General features: G+C 37.0%; 1 protein-coding gene across 3 annotated transcripts in view; it reads left to right on the plus strand.

The window, feature by feature from the left end:
* The window catches only part of pex5la (peroxisomal biogenesis factor 5-like a), a 137,372-nt gene that overhangs the window by 86,151 nt on the left and 37,375 nt on the right, over window positions 1-13,846 (plus strand). For all 3 annotated transcript variants that reach the window (XM_038272246.1, XM_038272247.1, XM_038272248.1), the window contains 3 exons: window positions 281-376; window positions 10,668-10,784; window positions 12,112-12,255. In XM_038272246.1, coding sequence (XP_038128174.1) covers window positions 281-376; window positions 10,668-10,784; window positions 12,112-12,255 — 357 coding nt within the window. The remainder of the gene's footprint in view (window positions 1-280; window positions 377-10,667; window positions 10,785-12,111; window positions 12,256-13,846) is intronic.

The raw sequence follows: 13,846 nt of genomic DNA on the forward strand, positions 1-13,846 counted from the left end.
TCAGATTTAGACCTGGGTGTATGGTGGTGGTGGTTGCTGACAGTAGTGGTTTTGCTATCCTTCCTAAGCATGTCAGAGGCTTTGTCAAGGCAGGGATATTTACATGGCTTTCAGAAATCAGCAAGGGCTGACCCTGCACTCTCTCCCAACCCGCCTCTTCCTCTGGCTGCGTGTGTGCTGTGATGTGTTACGTAAATGTACAGGTGTACAGTATGTATAAAAGACTATGTTTGGCATAAATGTTTATATGATGAAATGTGTGTGTGTTTGTGTGTGACAGGCTCGTCTAACGAAGGAGCAGCGCTTGGGTAGCGCCCTTCTGTCAAGACATCAATCCCTGGAGGAGGAGTTTGAGCGAGCCAAGGCTGCCGTTGAGGTAAGCTGAGTGTGGCTCAGTACTACAGTTCCCATCTGTCACCTGTCAAAAGCAAGGCACCTGCTCCGCCAACTTTTAATGAGATTCAACTTGAATTGCCAAGATGGTTTTTCAACTTTCAGCAGCTGAAATATGTCTAATCTGTGTGATGGCCTTGTCAGGAATATATCATGTTATTTTGGTGCTTAAGTGTTAATAATACATTAATTAAAAATATATTTTTCTCTTAGTGACATAAACAATGTTACTGGGCTTCTCAGTGGCACAGTCGGTAGCACTGCTGCCTTGCAGCAAGAAGGTTCTGGGTTCGATTCCCGGCCCGGGGTCTTTCTGCATGGAGTTTGCATGTTCTCCCTGAGAATGCGTGGGTTCTCTCCGGGTACTCCGGTTCCAACAGTCCAATTACATGACTGTTAGGTTAAATGGCTTCTATAAATTGTCCTTGGGTGTGAGTGTGTGCATAAATGGTTGTTTGTCCTGTGTTGCTCTGATAATTATCAAATTTTTTTAGTGATTAAGGTACATCCCGTTGTATAAATACATTACCTAAATCTAAATATAAGTTTTTATTTAAATGACTTAGACTGATAGTAATAATATTACATCCTGTTAAAATGAAGTGTTATTTTGACCATTGTGTTTGCTTAATTGATTTGAGATCGTATTTATCCTAAAACAAATGACGCTGAATAAAAAAAAGCAACTAAATTTTGAAAAAGTGGTATTTCATCAACATTTTTTTTTTTGTTGTTGTTGTTGTGTACCACAAGGGCACTCCACTCACACCTACAGTTCAGCCAGTTAACCTTCTGAGATATGCGGTTGTTTTTTGGTGTATTTTCTGCGTTTTAAACCGGTCTGTTGTCGAAGCTGATTAAAAGAGAACTTACTTAGGTCCCACACTAACTTATTTTGAAACCTTTACATTGTTGACGCCAAAAAGTGGACATGTCAAGGTCTGATGGCAAAAACAACTCCTGCCAACCCGTTGCGTTTGAGTCTCCACCTAACATTACAGATTAGTTTACTGTCATGGTTAAATTCCTGGACTTCTGGTGTCACAATCCTCCTTCATGGTTCCTCCACATTGAAGCACAATTAACTCTTACTGTTACATTTCCTTAGACCAAAGAAAGTAGAACTACTTTGTGACATCAATAGTCAAACTGCTGCCTTTATGATGTAACTCCCTTTCTCCCTCTCTGGCCTGGGAGATAGCACAGGTCCCAAGCTGATCGAGAGCATGTTATCCCTCCTGGATATGAAAAATGGGGGATTTCTCTTTATCCACCTCTTCCTCCTACTGCTTTCAGCTCCTGGCTGTCCTTGTCAACTCTGTCCCTTTCAACTCAATGATACATCCGTGATCAGCTGTGATGTTATTAAGGATAACCACTTGGTAGCAGAAAAAGATCATATACTATACTAATACTCTAAGTATTGGATCACAACCTAGAAGTGCTTTGATTTTAGTGAACTGCCTAGACACTGATCTCTAGGCGGTAGGCAAGTGGAGCAGTTTGTAGTCTTTAGGTATGTCTGATTTTCCAGCGACATCCCTAGAGACCAGCTATGATGGAAGGGATCGCTACGTGCAGATACCAGGAATTAGCCCAGTGTTTCTATCACCCTGAACCATTGTTGACAAGGAATGGCTGATTTTTTTGAAGACTCTTCGACGGGGAGACCTTTTCTGGTTGATTCATGTTCCCAGAAGAGCCTCAATCCCCCAGCTGGCTCCAACAGTCTCTCTGAAGGTCGTGGTCTGCTACTGGCTCTCTTATCAAGACATTTGATGAAATGTCGGTGACTATGTGTTTTCATGACCGAAGCTTCTAGTACAGGTCATGCAGGTTGTATGACACGTTGCTGCTTGCTCAGTTCCTATCATAAGTGCTGATTTCCTTTGTGCTCATTGGCTCCTAATTAATGTTGGTTATAGACATTTGATAGATGCAGTATAATTTTCTTCACTGTATGACACACAAAGCTGGGCCATTAATACAGGTAAACTTTGTTGTACAGGGGATTTTTTTAAGTGTTTGTTGTGCACATTATGTTCCCAACTTTTCTAAAACTGTCACTAAACACGGGGTAGAACATCAGATCCCTACAGTTGGACCTCCCTTTTTCGATGTGCACATGACAATTTGGTGCTGTGAAGTTGGTTGTTTTGAGGAAAGAGTTTGCCAGTATGAAGTGTGTTAGCATAGTCGTTGTGGGGATTTTAAATACTTTAATAATGAACAGACAAAAGACGGTAATCCAATTTCCGACCTCCCAAAATTCTCTATTTTATTGTTGAGACGTATGTGATGGATAAATGGAATATCCAAGCTCAGAAAACTTAAAAAGCACAGATTCCCAAGTGATAGTCACCCTTTGTTTGCCGATTGTTTAAGAAATACCACACTTACTAATAATAAATTCCCAACTAAAAATGTATTTGTCACAAAGTTTAAAATTGTCAATGCAGGACATCTTTCAGGAATATGCGCCAACTCAGATGCCTGCCCAGTGTCACTCTTTATTCGAGATCAAAGGAACAAATATCGAGCTATACAGTTATAATAAGGGGAGGATGTTGGTATCTTCACCATACAAGCAGTCTATTAATTCTGTAGAAATATAAACACGCCTATTCAACTCTTACAGCTTTTTACATGTCAAATGATTGATTTTACCTCTTAGAATATATTATTCCTTCTGTGAAGCTGACAGTGATGGTAGATTCTCACACATTATTTGGTAAGATCCTAACCCACCTACGTACAGTACAATAAGTCTTGCTGCTGGGACAGTCCTGGTTGTATCAGTTAGGCCAAATTTTTAAGTTGTCTACATTTTAGTAAACTCAGCCTAGTCGACAAGTTGACTTTTTGTTGAATTCCCTTGTATCCGCATGAAAAGTGGTTCATCAAACCTGAAAAGGATTGCAACTACATTTTTTGCCTCTAATTTGGTATATGTGAAAGTGAGGGGTAAACCTGCATACAAACATTTTTGCAGCCCTTGTGGCCATAAAGGAGTCCTCAACACACTGAGAGACGATGGTGAGAGTCTGTTTCAAGTGATATAATTAGACTGGATTGTAATATATTTTAACTGTCAAAAATGACAATAGTAGAACAATATTAGGGTGGAAAACAACATCCTGGCAGATTGGAACAACATCATGAATGTTCATATGCAAAAAAAAAAAAAAAAGGGACAACAGCCAAACATTATTCTTGTGGCATGTCGATATATGTTTTAACTATGTTTTTTGCTGTAAGTTTTAGAAGACCACATAAAGTAATTCTAATTTAAAAGGCAGTGCATACTCATGCCCTTTCAGATTCATCTAGAAATTCAGGAGGAAATGGCTTGTAGAATATTAAATCAGCACTAAGCTTTTCATTTTAATGCATTGGATTAGAAGAGACTGACGAACATAAGGAAATTAGAGTCTGGTGAGCCAGTAGACAAAGAAGTAGTCTCAGAAGTATAAGCTCTATCTTACAAAGCCTTCACTGATAAGAAACAGTAAGGTTTTATGTTTTTACTCTTAAAAGTCTGTTGAGAAGTAAGGAAAAGGGCAACAATTCAAAAGATGGAGCTTGGCTTTGTATTAATTTTTATAAAGAGATTATAAAGAAACATAAACGGAGGTAGTGCATTTGTCTCTCATCTGATACACCACTACTTTTATTGTTCATTTTGGTCCATTATGTCTGTCATCAAACTTTTATAAACTGCATTTTAGGATTATATTTTGAAAATACTGCTGGTGTTAATTTAAAGAAAAAGAAGACATGTTATAATTTACTGAGCCCTACTTGCTGAGTTTTCCTTAAGATAGAGTGCCATGGAGGGGCTTTATTTTTATCCATGTTTATCACCTTAGTTTTCTCACATCTACAATTTTTTGTAGGCATGAGAACCTATTTGGACAAGTACATGTTGACTACCTGTCCAAATAGACCCTAAAGGTGCTGTGGTGGAATTTTACTAGCAGATTATAAATATATATAACGAGAACTAGACGTTATAGTCAATAAAAATATCATTCAAATTGAGCGTAAAACCAAGTAATGGTCTTTGGTTAAATGATTATAACTTACAATTTGCCCCATTACCAGATGTTATTAGCGGCTTTGTGGCTGGACGTTTTGGATCGGCTGTTAAAATCCAATCCAAATGTCAGTAACTTTTCATTCATAAGTTAATTAATCATTAGTCACATGGAAAATATTTGTCTCTGTCTAGTCAAGTTGATAACTTAAAAGAATTAGACTTTTGCTCTTATAGACAACCGATTACTGCTGCATACATACAGTAATCCCATGTAACCACAATTAAAACAAAAGAGGTCCTTTATTCAACCTAATAATACCTATCACATGATAATTTTTATGTTTAACAAACTACGCAAACACTTCAAGCTACTGGAATAAACATAGAATATATGAAAGAATACATAATAGAGCTGAAATTAGTCCTTGAGGTAGAGTTTTGGTAATTCAGTTTATCAGCTCAGCTGCTGCGGTGCGCTGAGGGGATGTCCATTAGATTAGTAGCCTACGTGATACAACAAAAATGTGTGTGATGGTGGTCTTTGGTAACAGTCAAATCAAAATTAATTTCACTTAATCCAAAAATGAAACGTTACCAACAAACACTGGGAATTTGATGTGACACCACTGAAAGGTGAATGGAAAACAGTAATTGTGTGAGGACACAATGCTTCAGTTTTCAGGGAAAGGTAAATATTACCATTATTATTAACATTATTAATCCACAGCTACAAACAGGTTACAACCACACAATGCAATCAGTTCAGTCCATCTCCATTGAACGCAGTAGGATCCAGCTGGAGGGCTGCCAACTACTTGTGGCAGCCGCCGCCCAGAGTGTTTCCAATACTGCAGTCCGGAAGGGCAAGTGGGAGTCTGAGCCAGGTCAGGGAAACAGACCAGAACAGGAAGGCTCAGTTGTACAGGAGTCCGTAGCCCGATTAGGGAAACCAATCAGAACAGGAATAGGCTTGTCCAGGGTTCCAGAGCTCAGGCAGAACGTTCAGATTGAAGAGGCAAGCTCAGTGGTTGAGAGGAAGAACAGGTCAGGACATCAAGAACACTACGAAACGCTAAAAAATCACTGGCTCCCTAGAACGAAAACATGAACTAGAGCATCTAAAACAGTAACCAGCAATGACTGAACTGAGCCGTATATAAAGAAGGAGGAGCAGGTGGTTTAGATGAGTAGTAATTTGAAACCAGTCAGAGTTAGGCAGGTGAATGAGATGAGCAATTAGGCCAGCCCTCAGAGGGACATACAGGACAAGCAACCATGCCCGCCCACACCCTGACCTAAGGACAAACAATCGTGATTCTATGAAAGGAAGCTAAAAAACCTGTACATGCCCTGGGGAAATCAATGCAATCTCCATTCATAGAAGATTAAAAAAAAAGGTTAAGCTCAAATATATTCACACACCTGGAATATTCAGGTTTTAAATAAATTATATTTAAACAATGAGCTTGGCAATTTCAAGAGATAAATCAATGCATGGGTCTTTCAACCAGAAAAAATATATAAATGCAATGATCAGTATAAACATTTTAGTTTCATCTCAGCCTGAAATCTTTCTTAAAATTACACATCTGTTTTATGCATGTTTCTACTGATATTTTAATGATTTATATTTAGTGATGGGCTCCAAGTGTTTGAAACTGAAAGATCAGACGTTGATTGAAGTTTTGATTGATGTATTAATTCCCAGCTCAGTCTGGTGCACAGAGGTGTTAGCTCAATAAAAGACATGTCCAAAGACAGCACTCTTATGCACTGCTCTTATGGCTCTGTAGTGCTTTGCTTAGAAATATGTTTTTATTCCTCTTCGAATGACCAAGGACTGGCCCTATGCAGCATAGCAGTGGGTAACTCATTAACATTAAAAGGCCAGGCCAGCTCTGTGCTAGAGATGAAAAGGGCTTTTTTTTCTATCAGGAGGCTGCTGTGTCACCAGTAAATAATTAGATGTTGCCTTACAGAAAAAAATGAGCTCCTTGGGCATAAAATGGAAAAAAATCATCTCCATCCAAGTCCTTTTTTGGATCAACAAATTCATTGAATTGTTACAGAAATTGACAAACAAAAATTTTGGACATTCAGCTTTGAGGCTGTCTGGCATTACTGTATGTTGATAAATCCAAAATAACGCTTGTGAAAAGATTTTTCAGAAATCATAAAAAAATTCCAAATTGAGATGTTTTCCAAGTAGTGAGTTACAACAACTTTAATATTTTTGCCCTTATGAATAAAAATTGTTTGTTTATCATAAAAGGATGTCCCTTAAAAGGTTTTTAAACAGTTATGGTGTCAAAAAGCTTCCTACTTAAGCCAGCAGGGTATAAATAAACTGCTGTGCTTTCTATATTAATGTATCCTTGCTGTGTGTTTTTTTTTTTTGGAAAGCTGCCTTTTGACGCTGTTTCTTTGTGCTTGTCTAACAGCTGGGTAAAAATAATTATAATATATAATTGCTGGCTTTGCTGAATAGTAGATTCTATTTCATGTCCCAAAGTAATGCAGGTGGTGAAAAGGCTCATATGTTTTGGAACAAAGCTTTTTATTTTATTGATTCGGGATGCTTAGTGATGCAAATATAATGGATGTGATGGAATTATGCATATATACTGTATATAGTACAAATAAAAGTAAAGGAAAAAAACTGCAGGTAAAAATATCCACAATGTTACACTAATAACTGTTGTCGTATTGTTGCATGTATTTGTACATGGTTTGAAATGGTGTTTGTTTGAATTTGTTTGCACACAGTGGTCATTTGGACCATGGTCAAAACTCTGGACAGTCAATCTTGACATGTGTTTTTCAAACAAGGAAATACAAATTTGAAGGCATGCTAGAGAATAAAGAACATACTTTACATGCAACTGTCTACACCTACCTTCCTGATATTCTTAATTAGATGTGCTTTCTGGAACTCAATTTTAAGTTAAAACAAAATTTCACAAATTGTGCCTCAGATATTAGCCCAGGTGCAACATATTTTTGGTTTTGAAAAAGGATTTAGATGGGGAAAGACTGTGAATAATGAATTGTGTTATGCTGCAGAAGTCGGAATTACATCAGAGTTGATTAAATGTCAAAGAAGTAAAGTTCTTCATCACTCCCTTTATTGGCATTTATAGACAGTGACAAATCTGTTTGAGTCAAATATTTTGAATTTGTATGATGTAAATATAATAACAAATTGACTAAAGCTCCAGGTTGTAGATGAATATAGTCAAATTTAAGATCTTGCTCGGATCTTGGAATGATAGACATCTTCTGGGGAGCATCAAGGGTATATTCTCTGGCTTTAGAGCAGGTATCTACAACCTACAGCTCTGCAGTTTAAAAAATCATAACATGCTTTGATTACCTCCTGTTTAGTTAATTAAGTATTTATGTATACTAATGTTAGTAATTATAGATGTTAACTGTAGGCAGGATCTGCTGTACCGGCCTGTCTTGCAGCATATCTGGAGAAGCCTCTGATTGAAGTCGCTGTTGTTTGATAGTCTGATGAAGAGGATGTTCCATAATGTTAATTTAATGTAAAATTCTTCTTTGTAAAATTACCTCCAGAGGTTCTAGATGATTTTTTTTAACAGAGCTGGCTTTCTTCATCAGCTTGTTGAGTTTTTAAGTAATTTGCTCTGATGCTGTTACCCTAGCAGATGAAGTCAGAAGGGATCACAGTCTTCACAGCAGATTTATAAAAGATATAGCATCTTACTGCAAACACTAAAGGACTTAAGCTCTCTCAACAGGAGCATACTGCTATGTCATGTCTCATAGACAGATACACAGTTGTGTCTCCAGTCCAATCTGTTGTCAAGGACTGCAGACACAACTGTGAAGCTGTTTATAAGAAGGAACATAGTAGATTATATCTTATTGTAAACAGCTGCACACTGTCTAACAGACTAACTCTGAACTCTTATTTTTGCTCTTTTGCTCATATATGATCTAGAGCCATTTTCATAGTGTTTTAGATGATGGAGAGTTTTCATAATCACTTGGAAAAGAGGGCCTTAAAGGGGAACACTGTTTTTTTTACATTGGCCCTTTGATTTTATGTTATTACATCATGTTCTACTCACCCATATGAGTTTTGTGTCATTTGGAGCTGTTCTGAAGATATTCATTTTTTTTATATCCAAGTAACGTCTTCCTTTGGGCAACGAGTTGAAGGCAACAACTAAATTGTTCATAATTTATTCGTTATGGTATGCCAGCATTCATAACATGTTGTCGAATCACTGTCCCCCAGACACACGCGGTTATATTTTTTATATTTATATTTTTAAAAAACACTGTTGTTGGACTTTAAATGGCCCGATTCCAATCTTTTCACCTGCCAAGACATTTTTTATTGTATTGCTTCCATATGTGGTACTAATCTTGATAGTTGCCAAGCTTCACAGTCTGGATTTAATTTATTTGTACATTTAAATAGTTTTCCTCAAAAGAAGTAGCTGTCAGTTCTCCACAAAAGGTCTCTGTTTATAGTTGTGTTCTGTATTTTTTACCTTTTTTAATGTTAATTTGATGTAGTCATGCTTGATAATAATAGAGAGATAGGCATTTGTTTTTACTTCCACAAGCAATTTACTTTTTTGTGCCATCTACATCTTCCGTCTACACATGCGGGCCGTTCTGACGTCAAGAACCATTCAGACTGTGATGCAATGGTGGCCTGGTTCTGCTGGAGGGTCCCTCCTGTTAAAAGGGAGTTTTTCCTCTCCACTGTTGCAACAATTTTTTTTGTGTGAAGGATTGCCTTAAAGTCAATGAGTCGATGCAATCAACTGGTTTTCCTAGATAGAAAAATTTGAATCAATTTGACTGTGTGATCTGGTTGAACTGTAAAGTGCCTTGAGAGGACGTATTGTGAATTGGTGCCATATAAACAAACTGTATACAAAATGTATTTTAACCAAAAAATAGATCCAAGCATAAGACACACTATGTAAACATGGCCCAAGACCCACTAAGCAAATTCAGGAGCACTTTTGTTTTTTTCAAAAGTGAGTGACTAGCTTTGCCAATTAATTTCCAACCAGCATTGACATGTTTATTGGATGGAAGCTGTTTTAGAGTAGCTGAGATTAGAATTCAGAGCTACGGGCACCTTCAAGCAATACATAGGATTTATATGATCGCCCTACATTTGTACTCTGTTTCCCATAATTAAACTGCCAGCACCCGTGTCGAAAATGACACATCACAACAATATTGAGAACTATGGTTATAATAAAAACCTTCCCGCATATTCTCTCCATTTTAAACGTCTGAGTAATTTACTGTCTTCATATGATGCGATATGAGGGAGAGACTCAGTCATACCAAATACTTTCACAACATAAACATTTAACTGTCTGAAATTGATGAAATGATGAACTAACACTACAAACACAGGCCCAAGACACTGTTACTAATGAAATGTTAAAAGCTGCACTATTAATACAGGCATCAGAATGTAGATTAAAAACATTAACAACAAATGTATGATGTTTTAAGAAAGTGGTAGAGGTAGAGATAAATGTTGATCTTGTTTTGGTCTACGGATAGTGTTCACTGTAGAGGGTGTTTTAATGCCATAAGAATGATTAGATTCTAATTTGCATAATGCATTTTATGCAAAACTTTATGTGTACTAAATTAGTATTAGATTTATATAAAAAGCACTTAAGATAAAAGGACCGCTTTCCTTTTCTGATGTTTATAGCAAATTGCTAATTATAACTACCGTAATAACTATTCACCAATGTCCCATATTGAAGTTTAAAATTAAGTTATTGCAAGATAATGATTCATTAAAAAAGCCTGTTAACCCTATCTCAAAGGTCCAGCGCTTGCTTTCCAGCCAAAAATAATTGCAGGAGGCATCTTAAACTGGCAGCTTGCCCATCCAGAATGAACCTCAGCTTCTTGGTCAGTTAATTAAATGTCAGCAAATAACTTTTGTAATGTCAATCTGATAGAGACTGCAAAGGTATGGGGCTGGCATGCTTAGCATTAGCAATTAACATAGTATAAATATTTTACGTACTATAATTTTGTTTTATTAGTCAATGTTATTAAGATTTTTGTTTTAATATTTAATTTATTAGAGTATCCCTAACAGCAGCCTTTGCCTCAGACCATGATAAGTATTCCTTCTCTGCTTTCACTTTTTAATCTACGTCCATCTGTCGAACCTCAATCCTGCATTGTGTCCTCTCTGTGACGTTCGCAGTCAGATACGGAGTTCTGGGACAAAATGCAGGCAGAGTGGGAAGAGCTAGCACGACGAAACTGGCTGACAGAAAATGAGCAGGCGCAAATACCCTCATCTGTATCACCCCATGAGAAGGTCAGTTTTACCAACTGTGCACAGGACTTTTTTTTTTTCCAGATGGCTCTAATATGAAGATAAAGTGCAATTTTCTTGTAAAAAGGGGCGTCATTCCTTTCCATTGTAGCCACATGCTTTCTAGAAGAAAACTATTCCGCATAGGTTATTACAATTATCTCTTGGCCTTCCTTGGATAGATCGTAGTTTACAATTTGAAATTATAAACTCAATTTAGCTACTTTGTATAATAACCTGGGTCGAACTGACATGCTTATAAATTAATTTAGAGAACCTATTGTGAATTGGAGCTATATGAAAACTGAATAAGTCGTACCATACCTAGTGTAAACAGATTTATTTAAAGCTGCGTAAGATTTTAATTTCATTCACAAACCTACTGAGGGACAAAAGAACCAAATTTAGGTTCACCAATTCCAAGTCTATATATAGCTAATTTTAATTTTATTATTCAGTAAACAATTTATGAATTTCATCAAACAATTTCATGATTCTGTGTGCTAACAGAGTAATTTATTTACAGCCTTTTTTAACCTAAGTTATTTGTTTGGACCAAAGCTGCTACAGACAAGTAGACTGGTCTTATGTTCAGGTTACCTGATTTAACGTTTTTGTTTATTTGAAAAGTGTTTTAATTATTTTCTTATCCATATTAGCACAGGTTTAGCACTACATTTCAATTTACAGTTTAATATGAATTACCACATTTATATAGGTTTATTTATACAGATTGTGAATATTTTTGGCCCAGTTTTTAAGAATTTGCTCAAACCAGCACTAAAACACAAAAGGCATGAATGAAGCAAAAATGTCTAGGTAACAATCTTCAACCAAAAGCTCTGTCTTCTTGAATATAATTATACAACCTAGGTGTTATATAATCTTGAGCTCTTCTGAATACAAAATTTGTGCATTAAAGTGCATTAAATAGCGTATACTATACATCAGAATAACCCTGAACCATTCAACCATGAGCTGACCTTCTGATATAAGCAAACCCCATAAGATCAGTCTTGTGGGGTTTCTGATTCTATAGACAAAGTAGTTTTTTTTAACGTCATCAAGCTCAAACGCCTGCAAAAGACCAGGGCCATCCAAGTTAAAAAATGCAAAGTTTAACATTTAAAGAGAACAGCCAAACCCAGTGGAGTTCTGCACAGGTTTTATGTGAAGCAAAAAGGGAGGAGGGGAATCAATACCTCTTGTCAGAGCTTTGCTTAAAAAATCAGCAGCTCAAGATGTTTGCAATGGTGTGCTTTTATGTGAAGGAGAATAACTGACATTGCCTCTGCCCCTGTTTTTGTTGTTTTTATTTCTTTGCTGACAGGGTTACTACTTCCACACGGATAATCCTTATAAGGAGCTGCCAAATGCGTTTGAAGAGGGACTGAAGAAATCTCGGGAGGGAGACTTGCAAAATGCTGTGCTTTTGCTGGAAGCAGCCGTCTTGCAGGACCCTCATGATTCAGAGGTGAATTCATTTAGCATGAACGCCTGCTCAGAGGGTAACACACACACACCTTGGTTTGTGTTCTCTTTGCTCTTGGCCCTATCTGACTACTTTAAGTAACCATGGCAATGTTCATATTAAAACATACATTTAATTTGGAGGAAAGGATGGAACATCTATTGTAGTGATTGCCGGTAAAGCTTCAGCTCAGCACCTCTAAACTAAACTGGATCAGCTGCAAACCTTAATCAAAGTCCAACCCCACTTACTCCACCTCATGTAGAGAGAAGCCACAGAGCAAGAATGCCTGTCTGACCACAGGCTGCGTGAAGCTGATTTAGCAGGCAGAACCCACGGGGCTTGATGCTGATTGCCTGTAGCAAGAGAGTTTAATGTAGCAAAAATACTCAACTTGCTCTTCATGTGAGTATTCATTTGCCCAGTGAGCTGAATAATAGCTCATTCATAGGTTGTTGTTTTTTCAAATCTTCCCCTTTTCTAAAGAAGTGACCTCTTTGCAAGCTCAAAGAGCAAAGCCGCCACATAAGTGCTTTCAGAGTCCCTTGGAAAATACAGAAATGTGCCAGTTATACCAAGGAGAGGATAATCCTGTGGTGTATGGAACTAATACGATCCCAAAATTCCTCCTGGGGTGCTTAGAGGCTTATTGTCCCACCGTGAATCATTCAAAAATAATTTCACCCATCGTCTCAAAGAATGAAGAAAAACAGCATCATCAGAGCTTAGCTTTAGAACAGGTCAATGAGTGTGCCAGTACCTACACACACAATAGAGACAAGCAATCTCCTAAAAAGCACCTTCTGGTTATGACTATGACACACAGTGCTGACCTCATACTCACATACTCACAGACAGTCACAGTTTAAGTTTACTTCTGTTTAGTTTTGAATTAGATCAAAATCATTCACAGTTGTTAGTCCTTTAGTGTTCATTCCCTTTTAACTATTTTAGTTTGATTAGATTCAAACCTAAATCTTTTGTGTAAGGATCTTATGAGATAGATCAACTGCAAAGTAATACCTAATTGTAAAGTCAAGGTTTCGTACAGATGTTTAATTACAAATTCATACTTTTCCAGATGCTAATCTCTAGTTTATTTACATTTGACCATGTCTTTTCTGTGCGTTTTGGTGCAATGTTTTGAAACCTACTCATGAAAATACACTGTTTGAGGATTTTTTTTTTGCTGATATTTTAGACCCAGATTAAAAAGCAATAGTCTAGTTCAAGCTGGCTAAAAGTTTGTAAAAAAAAATTCAAATATAAAGGTTAGAAAATTAGCCATTTCAAATTTCGAGTCACTGATTTGAATCATTAATGTGTAAATTGTTGAAATTAAGTTATGATTTAAAAGATTATTTAAAAGAATATGAAAATCAATTATGATTAGATTTAGATTATTAGATTCCTATGGAAAAAGTGATTAGGAAAAACATTTTCCATTCTCAAGTTTATCTTTATAAACCTGATGGTGGTCAGAGGGCCCAGTGGCCCCTGTGTACGGCAGCCATGCTTCTGTTATTGAGCCCCAGGGCAGCTACAATGTAGTTTGCCACCATCAGTGTGAGTGTGTATGGATGAATGACTGAAT

Source organism: Cyprinodon tularosa, unplaced genomic scaffold (assembly GCF_016077235.1).
Source record: "Cyprinodon tularosa strain WSP-4 unplaced genomic scaffold, ASM1607723v1 ctg82, whole genome shotgun sequence".
In the NCBI taxonomy this organism is placed as follows: domain Eukaryota; kingdom Metazoa; phylum Chordata; class Actinopteri; order Cyprinodontiformes; family Cyprinodontidae; genus Cyprinodon; species Cyprinodon tularosa.